This window comes from Saimiri boliviensis, chromosome 1, assembly GCF_048565385.1.
Source record: "Saimiri boliviensis isolate mSaiBol1 chromosome 1, mSaiBol1.pri, whole genome shotgun sequence".
NCBI lineage: Eukaryota > Metazoa > Chordata > Mammalia > Primates > Cebidae > Saimiri > Saimiri boliviensis.
In genome coordinates this window covers 114,101,730-114,121,243 of record NC_133449.1, presented here as the reverse complement: position 1 = coordinate 114,121,243, position 19,514 = coordinate 114,101,730, and the positions used below count along the sequence as shown (strand labels likewise).

At 45.2% G+C, this 19,514-nt stretch overlaps 1 protein-coding gene across 2 annotated transcripts in view; it reads left to right on the top strand.

The window, feature by feature from the left end:
* Positions 1 to 2,425: 2,425 nt before the first annotated feature.
* Positions 2,426 to 19,514, top strand: part of CFAP263 (cilia and flagella associated protein 263) — a 34,283-nt gene continuing 17,194 nt past the window's right edge. For both annotated transcript variants that reach the window (XM_074402228.1, XM_003943503.3), the window contains exons 1-6: positions 2,426 to 2,593; positions 5,188 to 5,314; positions 6,702 to 6,863; positions 10,595 to 10,750; positions 12,654 to 12,734; positions 15,173 to 15,328. In XM_074402228.1, the coding sequence (XP_074258329.1) occupies positions 2,493 to 2,593; positions 5,188 to 5,314; positions 6,702 to 6,863; positions 10,595 to 10,750; positions 12,654 to 12,734; positions 15,173 to 15,328 (783 nt within the window). In that variant the 5' untranslated portion in view covers positions 2,426 to 2,492. The remainder of the gene's footprint in view (positions 2,594 to 5,187; positions 5,315 to 6,701; positions 6,864 to 10,594; positions 10,751 to 12,653; positions 12,735 to 15,172; positions 15,329 to 19,514) is intronic.

The following is a 19,514-nucleotide window of genomic DNA, read 5'->3' as shown; positions in this document are numbered from 1 at the left end:
GTGATTCCAACACTTTGAGAGGCTGAGGCAGGAGGATTGCTCAAGGGTAGAGTTCCAGACTAACTAACATGGGCAACATAGTGAGACCCCCATCTGAGAGAGAGAGAGAGAGAGAGAGAGCAAGAAATAAATAAATTAGCCAGACATGGTGGCATGCCTCTGCAGTCCCAGCTCCTCTGTAAGCTGAGGTGGGAGGATCAATTGAGCCCAGGACTTCAAGGTTGCAGTGAGCTATGATTGTGCCACTGCACTGCACTCCTGCCTGGGCAGCAGAGTGGGACCCTGTCTCAAAAAAATAAAAATAAACTCCTCCTGCCAAAAACAAAAACAAAAAAAACAAAAAACAAAAAAACCAAAGTTGCCAATTAGATGAGTCCCCTGGGACCATTTTCTCTCTCCATACAAAATAGATGACCAGCTGCACCCTCACTTACAACTCTGCCAATTGGGAAGCTTTTTCCTCTCCACTGGCTTTCACCACCTTTCATGAAGTGGTTGTAATGAAGCCACTGTCCATTTTTGGCTTCTAAGCCAGCCCATCTGTGAACTGAGCTCAAGCCTTTTCCTTCTCTTCTAGGTGGTCATGAACTCCCAACCCCCTGCAAATATAGTCATACATTGGAGCTGAGGGAGGGATACTAGTACAAATGTGGTGGGTGACATGTTGGCCTGGGCTACTTGCTCATGCAGATTACTCATGCTTCCGGATCCTGCTGGGGCCTAATCCTGGATTAACCATTTCGATTTGCAGTGTTCTGAGGCTGGGCCTGTCCTACTTAATGACTCAGTGGGTCCAGTGGAACCCAGCTGGTAGTGGGCAGGACTGATGCATGATCACCTGGTGCCCTATGTATCCAGTGTTCTGTCTCTACCAGGATATAGTAACAGGCCAGGAGTTTTTCTCAAAAGACTTACAGTTCTCTGCTGTGTATTGCATGGTCTTGTTTCAGAGTCCTGGCTCCTTTGTTGTGATTCTCCTGCTGGGTCTTGCTTTAAGATGACTGCTGCATCTTTTTTTCACCACTGACACCCCCAATGCCATAGAGTCTATTGTATCACACAGCCCAGTTGGCAGGGCTGTTTGCATCACAGCCTTGACTTGCCACAGAGCCCTTTCTTGCTCTGGGTTCACTTGGAGCTGGTGACTGTTTATGTCACTGGGGATAGCATCCATTTGCATCACCTTGTATATGGACATATTAAGTGTTCCTAAATGTGGTCTGCGTTGCCCCTAGAACCTAAAGAGGCCTCCTGCCAGAGATAAGGTGGTGGGGCTCAGGCTGTCCACTGTTATCTTCAGTAATTCTACTCTGGCCCCAACCTTGTGCACCCTAGCAGCAAAACAAAAGCCCTCCCTCAGATCTAGTGAGTGCCTGTCAATGATAAAGCATGCCCCTTGCAGGAGAAGGGGGGCTGACCCGCACCCCAAGTAGTTTATCACAGCTTGCTTTCTAAGCACATTCAGAGCTCACCCTCCCTAAGAGAAGTCTGCCTGTCCTGCCCTGTGTCCTCTTTTATTCCCATGGGGAGCAGACAGAGAGCTCCCCTGTTGCCTCCCTGATCCTTGCCATGTCACACATCAGCATAGAAGTTAACAGCAAGGACTTTGGGTTCCAACGGAGCTTGATTCCATTCTTGAGTGGAATGGAACCTAAGCTACTCCATCCCTTGATTTTTCTGATCTGTAAGATGACAGCGATAATACCAATTGTACCCCCACTGTTTTGAGGATTTCAGGAGATGACTACCAAGCACAGTGTGATGCATGACGTTGCTGTAGGTACCCCAGGTGGCAACGTCTTGTTTAGAGGCTGCTTCCTTCATTTAATTGGAAGCTCCTTGAGGATCAGAGTGGTCTTTTCTAGACACTCCCTCTAGGATACTAAGGATACAGTAGATATTCAGTGACTGTTTAGGGATGTCTCTTGAATGTATACCCAATTTTAATCAACCACGTTTTTTTTTCTTCCAGAAATGCAGAATGTTAACATCTGAGAGAAGCTGTTGTTCTCTCAGATATTGTAGGAAGCACCAGGTGGTGAACGGAGCTGGGGCCTTCCAGCAAGATAGGGGAAGAAGGACACTCTGATAACTTCCTGGGCCCCAGTTTCCTCACTTGGCGAATGGAGAGAGTGATGGATACCATTACAAGGTTGTGGCGACGGTTTTCTTAAACTATAGTTAACACGCCGCCAAGGACACAGTTAAGCACTGAGAAACAGCAGCTGTTATTATTGCTATCGATTTAAGAGTTACTGTTAAAAAAGTGAAAGTGAACGCGCTCAGGTCTGCGCTCAAGGCCAGCAACCCGGCTGGGTCCGAGCGGAAACCTGCGGGGCAGCAAGGGGCGGGGTCGTCGGAAGCCCCACCCCTTTCCTCGCGTCCGGTCGTCCGGGCAACGCACCGCCGCGTCGCAGCCAGAGTGACGTGTGAGCGCCGGCAGCCGGAGTTCCTGGGCACAGTCGGCTTTGGCGGGGACCGCTGCGGCAGTGATGACTGATGATGACTCCGAGAGCGTCCTCTCCGAGTCCCAAGAAGGGTCGGAGCAGGAGCTGCCTGTTATCCAGCTGTGCCGGCTGGTGGAGGAGCTCAGGTACCGCGGCGGTGCCTGGGGGCCGCCCCTTCTCCTGCTGGGCCCTCCTCCCCGGGCGGCCTCGGACCTGGGGACCAGCATGGAGAAGATCCAAGCCCTCACTGGGGAGGCTTTGCCTCTTTACCTCTGCGTCTCCACCACCTGAGCCAACAAGCCGTTGATGGAGCTAGAATGGGGTGGTGGGAAGAAGGGGCGCGGCCGGTGGTAGGAAGCCCAGAGGGTAATTAGGGTAGTGAGAGTTTCAACCTGATTAGTCTCTGTTTTGCCAGAAGGTGTGCTTAGCAGATCCACAATTCTGCAGCGTCAGGTTTTTCTGATGCTAAGATTCTATGATAAGGCCGAGCGCCGGGGGCTCCCGCCTATAGTCCCTGCGCTATAAGAGGCGGAGGCGCGCGGATCACTTGAGGTCAGGAGTTCGAGACCAGCCTGGCCAAAATGGGGAAACCCCGTCTCTACTAAAAATATAAAAATTAGCCAGGCATGGTGGCGGTCGCCTGTAATCCCAGCTACTCAAGAGGCTGAGGCAGGAAAATCACTTGAACTCGGGAGGTGGAGGTTGCAGTGAGCCGAGATCGTGCCACTGCACTCTAGCCTGGGCGACAGAAAGAGACTACTGTCCCCCCCCCCCCAAAAAAAAAGTTCTGTGATAAAACTAATATGGCAGCAGAATAGAAAGCAAGCTATTGAGGTGGTTTTAGTATGCGGCAACATGTGCTGAACCTAGGTAAACAGACGTAAAGAATGAGTGGCCCAATATTCTACATTTATTTTATTTTGGCAGTTTGCTTTATATCTACTACTATAGCAAGTAAATTAGATATCAAGATTCCATGATGTAGTTAAGATTAGTTGTACAACTTACTGGTCTTGCACAGAATATCCTAGCTTTAGCAGCTGAATAGATGTTACTTCTGTACATCTACAAGTACCTTAGTTCAGAACTGAGGTATATTACTAATACCTATCATTTTTTAGTGCTTCTGTGTACCATGCATTTACATATATGACCTTATATAATGACACTGCAACCCTAGGAGGTGGGTAAGGAAACAAAGACACAGAGGGATTTAAAGAGGGTAAATCCCTGCCCTAAGTTTACACAGCAAGTCAGTGGCAGTGCTGGGCATCAAACTCAGGTGCATCTCCGCAGACTACATACACCTCGAAAAAGCGAGATACTTTGATGTATTGTGCTTTCCATTCAGCCTAGTTTTTTTTTTTTTTTTAAGACAGAGTCTCTCTGTTGTCCAGGCTGGAGTGCAATGGTGTGTTATCAGCTCACTGCAACCTCCACCTCCCAGGTTCAAGCGATTCTCCTGCCTCAGCCTCCTGAGTAGCTGGGATTACAGACGCCCACCACCACACCCAGCTAATTTTTGTATTTTTAGTAAAGACAGGGTTTCACCATGTTGGTCAGGCTGGTCTCAAACTCCTGACTTCAGGTGATCCCCCTGCCTTGGCCTCCCGAAGTGCTGGGATTACAGGCATGAGCCATCGCACCTGGCTTCACTAGTCTTAAAATTCAGCCAAGCAGGAATATTAAAAGTAATAACAAAAACTGCAGTTACTTTCTGACCAACCTAATAGATCAATAACACATGAAAACATCAAAGTTGTTCTCTCTCTCTCTCGTATACATACATATACATACTTGTATGTAACACGTACACACATATGAGAAGTTAAAAAGTTTAAAAGGTTATAACCTTGGCATATGCAGGATAAACTAGGTATATTATCTGTTGCTCAGTTCAGTTTTCCACAGTTTGTGATAAACTTCCAGTTAATACTTTTTATCTGTTGGGTGCTGGAAATAAAATAACTGAAAGACACAAACCAAAGGAAACATCTGAAGATTGTGGGTGTGTATAACTTCAAGAATACAGTGATTCAGGTTGGGCACAGTGGCTATTGCCTGTAGTCTCAGCACTGTGGGAGACCAAGGTGGAAGGATCACTTTAGGCCAGGAGTTGGAGACCAGCCTTGACAACATAGCAAGATACCACCTCTACAAAAAAAATTTTAAATTAGTCAGGCATGACGTTGTGCACCTGTAGTCATAGCTACTCAGAAGGCTGAGGCAGGAGGATTGCTTGATCCCAGGAGTTCAAAGTTACAGTGAGTGCATCTCTCTCTCTCTCTCTCTCTCTCTCTCTCTCTCCATATATATATTTTTTTCATACTATTTATACATTCAATACTATATATATAATCATTTTATATATATATATGCATATATATATATATGGTAATTCAGAAAGAATTTCCCAAATGGGTTCAATGTTATTTGAAGATGAAACCTATTGCAATTTTCAATGTAATACTAGTGTTCTGCATTTTGTAGCTTATTAAACATATTAATAAAAATATCAAATATATAGCACTTACTATGAGTCAGGCCCTGTCCTGAAGGCTTTGTATTCCTTATTGGATGTACCCTAAAAGTTAGGTGCTATTCATATACCCATTTTATAGGTGAGGAAACTAAGGCACCAAGAGGCGAAGGGGTCTTACAGGTCCACTAGTTACTAAACACTAGTTAATTTGGGCTTTAAACTCATTACTAGAACTTACTCAGGTACCCTGTCTTTCAGCTATTTAAACTCTGCTCTCAAAACTGAGACAGATATGTTTGAGAAATACTACATTAAACTGGAGCCCAGCGATCACCGACTTCCACGATTATCAGAAATTAAAATGTCAGCAGCAGATTATGTACAGGTACGCAGTGGAGATCTAGAACATTCTTTTATTGTTTGTCCCCTTAAATGCAAGTGGTATTTGTATATCTGCCTTTGGTGTGCCCTCTGTGGCCGATTGACCATGGGACCTTCTTCTCCCTGTTTTACTTTTGATTTTTCTTTGCCGCTCTAGGGTTTCTCTTTCAAGTGAGTGTGAAGGGAATTGGGTTCAGTTAATAGTAGATCGACTCTCCCAGCATATCTTAGTTTACTTAAAAGAATTCCCTTTGGCTAGGTGCAGTGGCTCAGGCCTGTAATCCCAGTGCTTTGGGAGGCTGTGGTGGGAGGATCATGTGAGGCCAGGAGTTTGAAGCCTGCCTGGACAATATTGCAAGACCCCATCTCTACAAAAGAAAATTCTTAAATTAGCCAGATGTGGTGACATGCATCTGTAGTTTTAGCTACTTGGGAGGATTTGCCCTCATGTGCCGTAGGTCATGAGATGGACAAATGAGATGGGAGGATTGCTGGAGCCCAGGAGTTTGAGGCTACAGTGAGCTATGATCGCACCACTGTACTGCAGCCTGAGCAACAGAGCAAGACCTTGTTTCAAGATCTTGTTTCAAACAAACAAGAATTCATTTAAATTGAGGGACTCAACTGTTTACAAGGGCCAGCCAACCACCAAAAGAAGGGAAGCAGTCCTGGCACGGGCCCTTGTCTCAAAGGGGTATCTGTATAGGCTTATCCTTTGAGGGCCAAGCAAACTTGTATGTACCCTGGACCACCCACTTCCAACCTTGCCTTAAATGCATAGAAAATCCAAGATGTTTACTTGTCTGTTTTGCTGAACACAACCCCCACCGTCCCTGCCCCCGCCCCCCAACCCAGATGCAGTTTCTTTTCTGTGTTCAGCTCAAGAAACACCTCTGAGATTCCCCTGACTTTGACTTGATTGCTAGGCTATAATGCATTCACAGCCTTCCCACCCTCATGATGTTTACCCTGCTGGGCGCGGTGGCTCACGCCTGTAATCCTAGCACTTTGGGAGGCCAAGGTGGGTGGATCACCTGAGGTCAGGAGTTCAAGACCAGCCTGGCCATCATGGTGAAACCCCATCTTTAAAAAAAAAAAAAAAAAAAAAAAAGATGTTTACCCTTAGATGTTTACCCTTATTTATTTTCAGTTCATTGTCAAACATAGGCCTTTGAAGTATTTAGTGCAGGGGCTTAGGATGACTTGAGAAATAAATGTCACCTCAGGTCTAATATCCAGCATCCTTTTACCGTGAATTTGTTCTAATTTGTTCTCCCTGGCTGTCACTCTGGGGAACTTCTAGCAGGTCAGAGGATCATGGTGACGCCCAGCTTGGGCTGGTTCATTACTAATTCTTCTTTGACAATGACTTTGTTTCTCTTGGGTTGCAGTTTCGAGGCAGGCGTAGATCCAAATCCCGGACAGGTGTGGATCGTGGGGTGGGCCTGACTGTCGACCAGAAACTCGAGCTAGTACAAAAGGAGCTGGAAGACGCAAAGGATGACCTACGGCACATGAGGGCAAATGCGGAACGCGAGCTGCAGCATCATGAGGTACACCTTCCTCCGGGCGCAGCCCGCAATGCCCAGGCTCCCCACCTCCACCCCGGTGAGACGTACCTGGAGTGGGTGCATGTGATTGTTGGGGCTTTGGAAGAAACGCTAGTAGAATGAGGAGAATCCAGAGCCTGTCTTTGAGAAACTTACCACCTGCTTGAGGGGACGACACATTTTTAAACTTTTTTAATGGAAATTTTAAAAATACACAAATGTAGAGAGACTAACACAACAAACCCCTATGTACTTAACACCCAGGTGCAGTGATCATCAACATAGGCCATCTCTTGGTTGATCAACTTTCACTTCATCTGGCTGGGTTACTAGGAAGTGAATTCTAGACATACTATTTCTCTGTACATATTTCAATATATATCTTTAATATATGAATTCTTTTTTTTTTTTTTTTTTTTGAGACAGAGTTTCGCTCTTGTTACCCAGGCTGGAGTGCAGTGGCGCAATCTCAGCTCACTGCAACCTCCGCCTCCTGGGTTCAGGCAATTCTCCTGCCTCAGCCTCCTGAGTAGCTGGCATTACAGGCACACGCCACCATGCCCAGCTAATTTTTAGTATTTTTAGTAGAGACGGGGTTTCACCATGTTGATCAGGATGGTCTCGATCTCTTGACCTCATGATCCACCCGCCTCAGCCTCCCAAAGTGCTGGGATTACAGGCGTGAGCCACCGCGCCCAGCCTAATATATGAATTCTTTTAGAAAACATAATCATGATAACACTAAATGATCTTAAAATTTTACAAAAATTTCTTAATACAGGGGGTTTGAGGTTTAAGTCAGCGTATTAGGGTTCTCAAGAGGGACAGAACCAATAGCATACATGTCTACGTGAAAGGGAGTTGGTTAGGGAGAATTGGCTCACATGATTACAAGGCAAAGTCTCACGTGATCGATCAGCTATCTGCAGGCTGGGAAAAGAAAGAAGCTGGTAGTGGCTCAGTCCAAGTCCGAATGCTTCAAAACCAGGGAAGCCAACAGTACAGCCTTCAGTCTGTGGAGCCCCAGGGAAGCTGCTGGTACAAGTCCCATGGTCTCAAGGCAAAGAACCTGGAGTCTGATGTCTGAGGGCAGCAGGAGCAGAAGCTATTGTCGGGCATGGGAAGAAGAGGGACAGCTAGAAGGCTCAGCACGCAAGTTTATCCACTTTCTTCTGCCTGCTTTGCTCTGTCTGCTCTGGCAGCCAGTTGGATGGTGCCCACCCACACTGAGGGTGGATCTTCTTCTCCCAGTCCACCGACTCAAATATCAGTCTCCTCTGGGAACACCCTCACAGATACACCCAGAAACAATACTTTGCCACCTATCTAGGCATCCCTGAATCCAGTCAAGTTGATACCTAATACTAACCATCACAGTCAGTGAATGGAGTGAAAAGTCCCTAGGTCAGCATTTCTATACAGCACACGTGCCCATGGTTCATGCCCTGTTACAGACCAATATAGTGTCTTTTAGTCCAATACAGTTTCCTCCAGAGAAGAAACATCACTGTTAATTCGGTTGCCCACAGGATGATGTTTTTGGCTTGCATTTGAGAGCCATGTTGTATGAAAAATAGACACTTCTGTTCTATTTATAAAGTTTTTCTATTTTTCTGTTTCTAAATGTGGGCATTCACAGAATCACACTCATCTCAAGAGGGACCAGTCTGTAGACTCATGTCTCCCATAAGACCATCTGTATCACATCAGCTGATCTCGCTCTCTCACCCCTCTCTCTTTCCAAACATGCATGGTTGCATTCTAGCAAGTTAAAGGAGTTTGGGATGTGGTAGCATTATCCTGACCTGCTAGGTTGTGCAGTGTAAGCATCAAATGCAGAGACATCAGTGTGGGCTAGAGTGGTCAAAATGAATTTGTTGAGGAGGTAGGGCTTAACAGGGACTTGGCATGATCTTGAAGAATGATGGCATCTGTTTAAAGCATAGGGAAAGAAGGGCACCCCAGGAAAGGAGAATGACATGAGCAACGCAGCAGAGGTGGGCACCAGCATGGCGAGCTCATGACATTGAGGAAGATGGTGCAATTAGAGAAGAGGATGCTTTGGAGGCTGCGTTAGGAATTCAGGTTGAGTAAGGCTACAGTTTCTTGACAGCCATGCCAAGGAGTTTATCTTTGATGTTTTAGAAAGCTGGACCCCACTGAGGATACTTGAGTTGGAGAGCAACATGTTGAAAGCAGCGTTTCAGGTGGATTAATGTTCTACCTCGTGGAGATGATGGGGCTGGGAAGAGGCTGGTGCCTGAGGCTGGCCAGTGAAAATGGTTTTGCTTCTTGGTGCCCAGAAAAAAAGCCTGAATTAGGATGATTTGCAGTCTGGTTACAGATACCATTCCATTTTACTTTTTAAAGTAATTATGTGGCTGGGCATGGTGGCTCATGCCCATAATCCCAGCACTTTGGGAGGCTGAGGCAGGCGGATCACGAGGTCAACAGATTGAGACCATCCATGCCAACATGGTGAAAAAAAATGATAATTTTGTGTGTGTGGTGTGTGTGTGTGTGTGTGTGTGTGTGTGTGTGTGTTCTTATTTCAAGTCAATCTATGTTGTAGAATATTGAAAAATACAGTTAAGCTAAAAGAACATTTGAAAAAATTCACAATTTACCACTCAGAGGTAATTTCTGTTGACTTTCCATTTACCTCCTATAGATAATTTTCTATGCATACATGAATTTCTTTTAAAAAATAGTATCACATTATTTTGTGAACTGTATTTTTCACCTAACATCTGTTTATGTCAATACAGATACTCATTTTGTAAAATCCTTTTTTTTTTTTGGTTTTCAGAGATGGGGCCTCAATGTATTGCTCAGGCTGGAGTGTAGTAGCTATTCATGGTCGTGATCATAGCACATGACAGCCTTGAACTTCTGGCCTCAAGTAATCTTCTTGCCTATGCTGGGACTACAGGCACCATACCTGTCTTTATAATATCTTCTTTATTTTTTTTCCATTCCTACCCCCCACAAATACTCAGGCTTGGAAATATAACATCTTTTTTTAAAAAGTAACAGAAATACCTAGTATGAGTGCCTCTTTATTTCCCCACTAATCCATCTCTGTAGATGTAACTGTGGTTCATGTTTTGATGTATATCCTTCCAGATATTTTAATGGATAAATAATTTTAAATATGGAAATGCATATTTAGATAGATAACTTGGCCAGGCATGATGGCTCATGCCTGTAATCCCAGCACTTTGGGAGGCTCAGGTGAGTGTATCACCTGAGATCGGGAGTTCAAGACCAGCCTGGTCAACATGGTGAAATCCCTTCTTTACTACAAATACAAAAACTAGCCTGGCATGGTGGCGGGTACCTGTAGTCCCAGCTACTCTGGAGGCTGAGGCAGGAGAATTGCCTGAACCCAGGAGGTGGAGGTTACAGTGAGCTGAATTTGTGTCATTGCACTCCAACCTGGGCAACAGAGCAATGGAGTGAGACTGTCCCAAAAAAAGAAAAAAAAAAAAAAAAGATAGATACCTGACACCCTGTTTTTGTTTGCTCTGTTTTTATGGATTCTATTTTTTGAAGAATGCATTTAACTAATAGCATTTAAGTAGTCAAGTTTGTATCTTAAGGATATGTTCCTAAGACTAAGAAGAAACATAATATTTGGGGACAAAAAGAGGCCTGGGAACTTAGGTTTCTCAGAGGACACATCCTTGAAGAGTTTTGGAAACGCTCTTCTCTCTTTGTGCTGACTCCCCCAGGCGATCATTGAGGAGGCTGAAATTCGATGGAATGAAGTTGAGAGAGAAGTGCACGAGTTTGAAAAAGATATTCTAAAAGCCATATCTAAGAAGAAAGGGAGTATTTTGGCCACTCAGAAAGTGATGAAGTACATCGAGGACATGAACCGCCGGAGGGTGAGTTTGCAGACGAGTTTGCAGACAGAGCTTAGAAAGGGAAAGCATTCTTCCAGGGATATTATGGAAATCATCCATGTGAAGCAGCCTAGCTCCATTTGGTCCACCATAAATGTTACCCACATATGCAGATTTTTTTTGCATCCCCTAAAGTGTGTGAGTATATGCATGTTCTTAAAAATGTCTGTATTAATACCTCTCTTTCAAAGACTGCATGCAAGTGCTTGCTGAAAAAATGAAGTGTACATGTACACAAGTGGCTAGGGACAGTTCATTCTTCCTGATCATGTCTTTTGTGAGATGCACATAACTGCTAGGCTGCCAGATAGTGAAATCAGTGGGAAACAGGAAAAATCGTAGGTTAGCTACATGTGCAGGAAATACAATCTGAATAGCCCTGCTGCAACACATTTAGATAGTAGTCTGTATGCTCCTTTCACAGGGATTTTGTCATTTATTTTACTGATGTAAATAAAGACTTTATTTTCTTAAAAAAAAAAAAAAATGTATGTGGCTGTGCACAGTGGCTCGCGCCTGTGATCCCAAAACCTTGGTAGGCTGAGGCAGGCGATCATCTGAACTCGAGGACCAGCCTGGCCAACATGGTGAAACTCCATCTCTACTAAAAATACAAAAATTAGCTGGATGTGGTGGCACATGCCTGTAGTTCCAGCTACCGGGAGGCTGAGGCACAAGAATTGATTCTGGAGGTTCAGTGAGCCAAGATTGCACAACTGCACTCCAGCCTAGGTGACAGAGCAAGACTCCATCTCGAAAAAAAAAAAAAAAACATTAAATGCATGTTTATCAAGGCTAACATCAATAGTACTTCAGATTGATTTCTGTTTGTTTGTTTTGTTATATGTTTCAAGATCTGATGTATTTTCTTGAGAAAGGTATGAGGCTGGGCTGGTCCAACCTGTCTAGAGAGGTGACTTTGGAGTAGGACAGATAAATCTCTTTTTCAAATTTTTTAAAAAGCTTTAAAAAAGTTGTTATAGAGATGTGTCACCCAGGCTGGTATCGAACTCTAGGGCTTAAGCAGTGAACCTGCCTTGGCCTCCCAAAGTGCCAGGATTTCGGGGTAAATCTCAAGCTCTTTGAGTTCCTTTGTTATCAGGAGGTGGACCTTGGGCTGTTACAAGAAAAAAGGAGAATTGGGGGGTTACTCCTTCATTGCCAGAGACTTTACAACATGTCAAGCTACAGATCCTGGAGACAAAGTAGGGTTACTAACCCTAACATGTTAAAAGTGATAAAGGCCGGTGCAGTGGCTCACGCCTGTACTCCCTGCACTTTGGGAGGCTGAGGTGGGCAGATCAGGAGGTCAAGAGATGGAGACCATCCTGGCCAACATGGTAAAACCCTGTCTCTACTAAAAATACAAAAATTAGCTGGGCGTGATGGTGCACGCCTGTAGTCCCAGCTACTTGGGAAGCTGAGGCAGGAGAATTGCTTGACCCCAGGAGGCAGAGGTTGTGGTGAGCCAAGATCATGCCACTGCACTCCAGCCTGGCGACAGAGTGGGACTCCATCTCAAAAAAAAAAAAAAAAAAAAGAAGAAGAGTAATAAAATTATGTAAACTTCCATGGGAATACAAGACCAAAAAATCATAAGATCATTATGTCAGGAAAGGCCCCTACAGTAGTAGCATATACTCAAATAATATTGAATTTGAAAGCAATATAAAATTTGCATGGTGCAAAACCAGTGTCTTCTGCTTCTTGGTCATGAAATGTCATAGCAGCCCCAGCCTGAATAGAAGTAAAAGGACTTAAAATAAATGACAGAATGTTAGGGCTCAAGGTTTGGTTTGCAGCCCCAGAACTGTCCACTTTTCAAAGCAGTAGGAAAGAGGAGAGAAATGGATTAAATGCATTAAAATGTGCCTTTATTTTTTAGGATAATATGAAGGAAAAATTACGTTTGAAAAATGTTTCTCTCAAAGTTCAGAGGAAAAAAATGCTTTTACAATTGAGGCAGGTATGTGGTCCTTTCTCTCTCTCTCTCTCTCTCTCTCTCTCTCTCTCTCTCTCTCTCTCTCTGTTTCTTTTTAAGGTCACCGTGGTAGGCTGATTAAGGTTCTCACCCCCACTCCAAAATGTCCATATCCTAACCCCTGGAATCTGTGAATACATTACCTTATGTGGCAAAAAGGATTTTGCAGGTGTGATTAATTTCAGGATCTTGAGATAGGGAAATTATCTTGAATTAACTGGGTGGCCCTATATAATCTCCCTCCTTACCAAAGGGAAGCAGGAGGGTGAGAGAAGCTATGATAACAGAAGCAGAGACCAGAGCGATGAGCATTCATGATAGGGAAAAGGGGCCAGGAATCAAGGACTGCAGACAGCTTCTAGAAGCTGGAAATGACAAGGAAACAGATTCTCCCATAGAGGCTTGGGAAGAAATGCAGCCCTGTTGATTTGAGCCTCCAAACCCATGTCAGACTCCTGACCTCCAGAACCGTAAGATAATAAATTTGCATTAAAGCCACCAGGTTTGTGGTGATTTGTTACAGCAGCAATAGGAAACTCATACAATGACTGTGCAGGCAAATCAAAGCTTTTCTGTAGACAGAGTTGGCTTGAATTTGAAAGACCCTCAAGACATGCTTGTTGGCCCTTTCTGGGAAGTGGCCTGGGTAGCACAGTGATGTGTGCTTTGGTGTGTCATAGCATCGCCACCAGCTGACCCTAATGGCTCCTAATGAAAGGCAGTAAGGCAGACATGGCTTCGTCCTTTCCTAGCTCAATATTTTTATCACTAACTCGAATTTGGGCACTGATGGCATGCTCATCAAAGGGGGCTCCTGCCAAGGACACAAAACTGGGCAGGAGAATTAACATGTTGGGAGCCTATTGCTTGGGTGACTTGGGATCCAGAAAAACCTCAGCAAGCTGGGACAGATTTAACAGCATGACGTGACGAAGGACAAATGTAAGATCCTATACTTTTGGTCCCCCAAAATATCTGCTCAGGTACAGGATGGCTTAGTCATAGAGTATGTGATAAAGTCAGCTCGGCTGGTGGTGAGGCTGTGGCCTAGACTACGCTCATAGAAACACAGTGCCCAGACCAAGGAAGGGGTAGCCTTGCTGTACTCTGCATGCACATCCCCGACCTGGAGTGTCATGTCACAGCGTGAGCTCCACCCTTGAAAGCATTGGCAAACTAGAGTTCACATAGAGAGCAGGCCAGATGTCGAGAACAGAAACCATGTCCAAGAGCCTGAGACTGATGCACCCAAAGGAGAGAGGGCCCAGGAGGGCCACAGCCACTGTCTCCAAGTGCTCAGGGCTGCAGCAGGAAGGGAGAGCAGAGCTGGGGCCGTGGATGGAGGTGTCAGGGAAGGAGATTTGAATTCAGTGCAAGAAAAAGTTCTGCAGTGAGTCGTCCCAGTGGAGCTGTCTGCAGATCGTCAGTTCCTGGTGCTTGGGGATTCATGCAAGCCTGGGCATCTTGAAGAAGGGCTTTAAACTAGAGATGGAGAATAGATGGATGATCTTTAACCTTAATGCTGCTGCTGCACAGAAATAACACAGACACGGGCCCTGCCCTTGAGAGCTCATAGACTAGTGGGCAGCCATGTCATGAGAAAAGGTGTGTATGTTTAACTGTGTATACAGAAGCTACATACCAGGGACCACAGAGTTAAAGCTTTCAGGGGCTCAGCAGAGAGAGGGGTCACCCTCTGGTGTGGAAAACAGGTTGGGAGCATTGGAGCTAGAGGAATGATCATATTGGAACTTAAGGAAGTTGTGTTGTTTTGGGAAGGGGAAGAAGATGAATCCCCAGAGGTAGGACAGACAGCATGAGTGAGGCGTGGGAGTGAGGCACAGCAATCGGACTATTGTCTACCACAAATATAAAATGGCATAGGCCTGGCAGGACTGGTAAGGGGGCCAGGTCAGGGAGGGAACCTTATATACTCATGCACTGCAGGGCAGAAATAGCAGATGATCAAAGGAGGGGGAATCTATGGACTGCTTTTCTAGGGTTTTTCATGTTAAAAACAACTTTTACATGGCCTGATTCTTACTCTTCCTTCATGGCCCTGTTTAGGCACCACCCACTGTGGGATGCCCTCTGTGCATGACTCAGTCTTTCATCCACCCCTGGCCTGGCTTAGGGGCTTCTGTGTGCCCTCTGCCCCCCTCCCCAACATTCCCCCCGAACAACACATCCCACTGCACCACGCTGTTGAGTCAGTGGCTTGTCTGTAAACCCTCAGATGTACTCCATGGGACCAGGGAACATTGTATTTACTGAAATCTCTATTCCCAGATGCCCAGTATGTGTTTGTTGAATGACTAAAAGATGACTGACCTTCAAAGTCTTATCGAGTTGCAAGATGTGAGCCATACATTCAGAATCACAACTGATGTATCGTTTTTTTCTTTCATCTTTCTGAGCTGTAGAAGGAAGAAGTGGGTGAGGCCCTTCATGAGGTTGATTTTCAGCAGTTGAAGATAGAGAATGCTCAATTTCTAGAGACAATTGAAGGAAGGAATCAAGAACTGACCCAGCTAAAGCTGTCATCTGGAAACACTCTACAGGTCCTCAGTGCCTACAAAGTAAGGCCATTCCTGATGCCTACCCACCTCCTGCCACAAGGCTTTCCACACCCATCTTTCTGGCCACAGGGAGGTTCTTGTGCACTGCAGTTTCATACAGCGCTTAGGTGCCCCCTCGCTGTCAAGCCATGTCTCCTAAAATTCCCTGAATGCTCTCACAAACCTGGCTGTGCATGAGAACCAGAGTTTTTCTTTAAAAAAACAAACAAACAAACAAAAAACCCTATAGATAGGTAGATAGATAGATGATTGATGGATAGATAGATGATAGGTAGATGATAGATAGATAGACGACAGGTAGATAGATGATAGATCTAAATAGATAGATAATAGATGATAGATAGATAGATAGATAGATAGATAGATAGATAGATGGATGCCCGAGTCCCACCCTGACTAATTGAATTAAGAGGTGGGATCCATGCATCTTATTTATTTTGTTTTGTTTTTTTGTTGTGATTGTTAATTCCCCAAGTGATTTTTATTCATGGTGAGTTTTGAGAACTAACCACATTTAGAGCCCTGTTTAATTTGGCTCAAATGCGGTTAGTTCTCAACTCACCATGAATAAAAATCGCATTATAAGGACTTTATAAGCACTTTCCTATAAATCTGCTATAAATCAGAAAACTACTAAATAATTTGTCATCCAAACAGAACCCTTTTGGGAGGGAAAAGAGACACTATTAATAACTAAGCAGAGACTATAGACACACACAGGGCCTGACCCCAGCAGACCAGGCCATCTGAGCACCCTGCTAGAGACCATCTAATGCAATATTCAGCAACTGCAGGCTGGTGTATCCCACCCACTGCCCTGTAAGCTAAGAATGGTATTACAGAAGAACCTTTATAACCGATTTGATGATAGAAAACACTAACTTGAAATCAAATGAAGCAAAATTGGTTTCTTCCCCAGAAATTCCATTTCTTTCATTAGTAGACCTGTAGTCTAAAATATTGTACTCAATGATTATCTTTTGAATTGACTCAATACAACATTGGTAGGATTTTTTTTTCTCTTGTTAATATAAGTACTTAATATCCACAGTTTTGCTTCTGGGCTTGCAAAGCCTAAAATATTTACTATCTGGTCCTTTACAGAAAGGTTTTGCCGACCCCTCATATAGTGCCCAGGTGGCAATGGTGGCTGTGGGCTTAGGTAGCTTGCAGGTGTGCTTTGTTTGGCCCACATAGTTTGAAAATGTGAATGTGAATGTGTGTAGACCAGGTTTATGTTTGTTCGACATTTTCCTTTTACAAATGAAAAAATTGAGGGCCAAAGATACACAATAGATAGGATGCAGTGGCTCATACCTGCAATCCCAGCACTTTGGGAGGCCTAGGCAGGCAGATCACCTGAGGCCAGGAGTTCAAGACTAGCCTGGCTAACATGGCAAAACCCTATCTCTACTAAAAATAACAAAAAATTATCTGGACATGTTGGTGTACACTGTAATCTCTAGCTACTTGAGAGGCTGAGGCACAAGGATGGTTTGCACCCCCGGGGGCACAGGTTGCAGTGAGCCGAGATCATACCACTGCACTCTAGCCTGGATAACAGAGCAAGACTGTGTCTCAAAAAAAAAAAAAAAAAAAAAAAAAGCAGAATATTAGCCAAATTCAAGCAACAAGTTACTGACAGAGCTGGGACTCCCAGTCTGGCATGCATCCCACCTAACTCAGTGTGTATCCCACCCAACTGCCTTTCCCAGCAGAAAGTATGTAGAAAACAGTGTGTCGGCATTCTGAAATTTATGTGTCGTAAACATCCAACAGATCTTCCACTTTTAGCTTCTCTTATCAGTTTTTAGCTTATCTGATCACTATTATTTCTAGAGGAGGCCGATTCCTGTGACTTCCAGGTGCTTATTGCCTGGAGAGTGAATTGTACTTGGTTAGATTACATTGGACCTTGATCTTCTCCTTCAGAATCAATTAAGTAGCACAGGCCTGCCTGGTCTTGTAGGGGGAAAGCCAAGGTTTTGGAAATGGAGCTACTGATTTTTAAAATCAAACTCCCAGGCTGCAGGACCTGACCTCTTTAGGATGGGTCTAAACGCACAGTGCAGATTGCTTGCAGTACCTGAGATCAGTAGCACAGGCCACAGTGGGCAGAGTGAGCCATTCCTGGGGGAAATGGAGGCAGCAGAGCTGACTTGTGGAGTCAGACCTTGCCTGTGCTTGAATAGGGGCTCCTCCTTCTGGGGGAGGTGCTTCATCCGGGCAAGATTCTTCACCTCTTATTTTATTTTTTTTGAGATGGAGTCTTGCTCTGTCGCCAGGCTGGACTGCAGTGACACGATCTTGGCTCATTGTAACCTCCACCTCCCGGGTCCAAGTGATTCCCCTGCCTAAGCCTCCCAAGTAGCTGGGACTACAGGCCCGGGCCACCACAGTCAGCTGATTTTGTATTTTTAGTAGAGATGGGGTTTCACTACGTTGGCCAGGATGGCCTCAATCTTTTGACCTTGTGATCCACCTGCCTCGGCCACCCAAAGTGCTGGGATTACGGGCATAAGCCACCATGCACGGCCCAGTTCTTTACCTCTTAGAGGCAAGTTTTGTGTCACCAGGATGGTGCTCTGTCTAGTATGTCTTGTGTCCCCAGCATCAAGGACAGTGCCTGGCTGAAGCAGGTACTTGGCCAATATTGTTGAATGAACTGCTCACAGTATAGGTGTGTACTTGGTAGGCATGGGAGGATGACAGGAGGGGCCACTTTGATATAAATATCAAACATTCATTCTCCCAGCCAGCAATCACAAAATGAAAATAAAGAAATAAACATCAAACACCCAAGTGTGAAACCTTGTTAAAGGCATGCAGAATAACTTTTCTCTATACCAGGTGTCCCCAAACTACGGCCCGTGGGCCGCATGCGGCCCCCTGAGGCCATTTATCCAGCCCCCCGCTGCACTTCAGGAAGGGGCACCTCTTTCATTGGTGGTCAGTGAGAGGAGCACAGTATGTGGCGGCCCTCCAATGGTCTGAGGGACAGTGAACTGGCCCCCTGTGTAAAAAGTTTGGGGACGCCTGCTCTATACTAAAAGTACCAATACCTCCAGTAGGGTAGGCACCCAGCTAAGTGTTAAGGGTGCAGCATTTAGACAGCACCAGGCAGAAATGGGCTCTTCTCTTCTGTGAATTTCATATGTGAGCCCGAGTCAAGGTGGTAACTTTTTCTCTGACTTTATGCCCTCTGACTTTATGCCGCCTCTGCCCGGTGGAGTCTGGTGGGATGTAAGCATGTGACAACTGCTGTGCTGAGTCACGCCGGACTGACTATAAACTAGTGATTTGGGGCCATGTAGGTAGAATTCTAAGATGTCCCCAAGACTCCCCACCCCCTGGGGTCTACACCTTGTATAATCTCCAGCCAGGACTGTGAATATGATGGGTTCAGTTATTAAGTTCTGTTCTGTTCTGTGATTCAGTTACACCATATAGCACAGTTGACCTAAAGATAGGGGCAATCACCTGCTTGGGCCTGACCTAATCACACGAGTCCTTTGAAAGTACAGATTCGCCCGGGTGTGTTGGCTCACACCTGTAATCCCAGCTCTTTGGGAGGCCGAGATAAGTAGATTACCTGAGGTTGGGAGTTCGAGACCAGCTTGAACAACATGGAGAAATGCCGTCTCTATTAAAAATACAAAAAATTAGCCAGGTATGGTGGTGCATGCCTGTAATCCCAGCTAGTCAGGAGGCTGAGGCAGGAGAATCACTTGAAGAGGCGGAGGTTGCAGTGATCTGAGATTGCGCCATAGCACTCTAGCCTGGGCAACAAGAGTGAAACTCCATCTAAAACAAAACAAAACAAGTTTCTCAGCTGGGTGTGGTGGCTCACCCCTGTGATCCCAGCACTTTGGGAAGCAAAGGTGGGTGGATGATAAAGTCAGGAGATCGAGACCATCCTGGGCAACACGGTGAAACCCTGCTTCTACTAAAAATACAAAAATTAGCCAGGCATGGTGGCATGCACCTGTAGTCCCAGCTACTTCGGGGGCTGAGGCAGGAAAATCACTTGAACCCAGGAGGTGGAGGTTGCAATGAGCCAAGATCATACCACTACACTCCAGCCTGGTGACAGAGCAAGACTCCATCTCAAAAAAAAAAAAAAAGTACAGAGTTTCTCTGGAAGAGGAAATCATAGATGCGAAGCATGAGGGGAAATGGCTGGAGG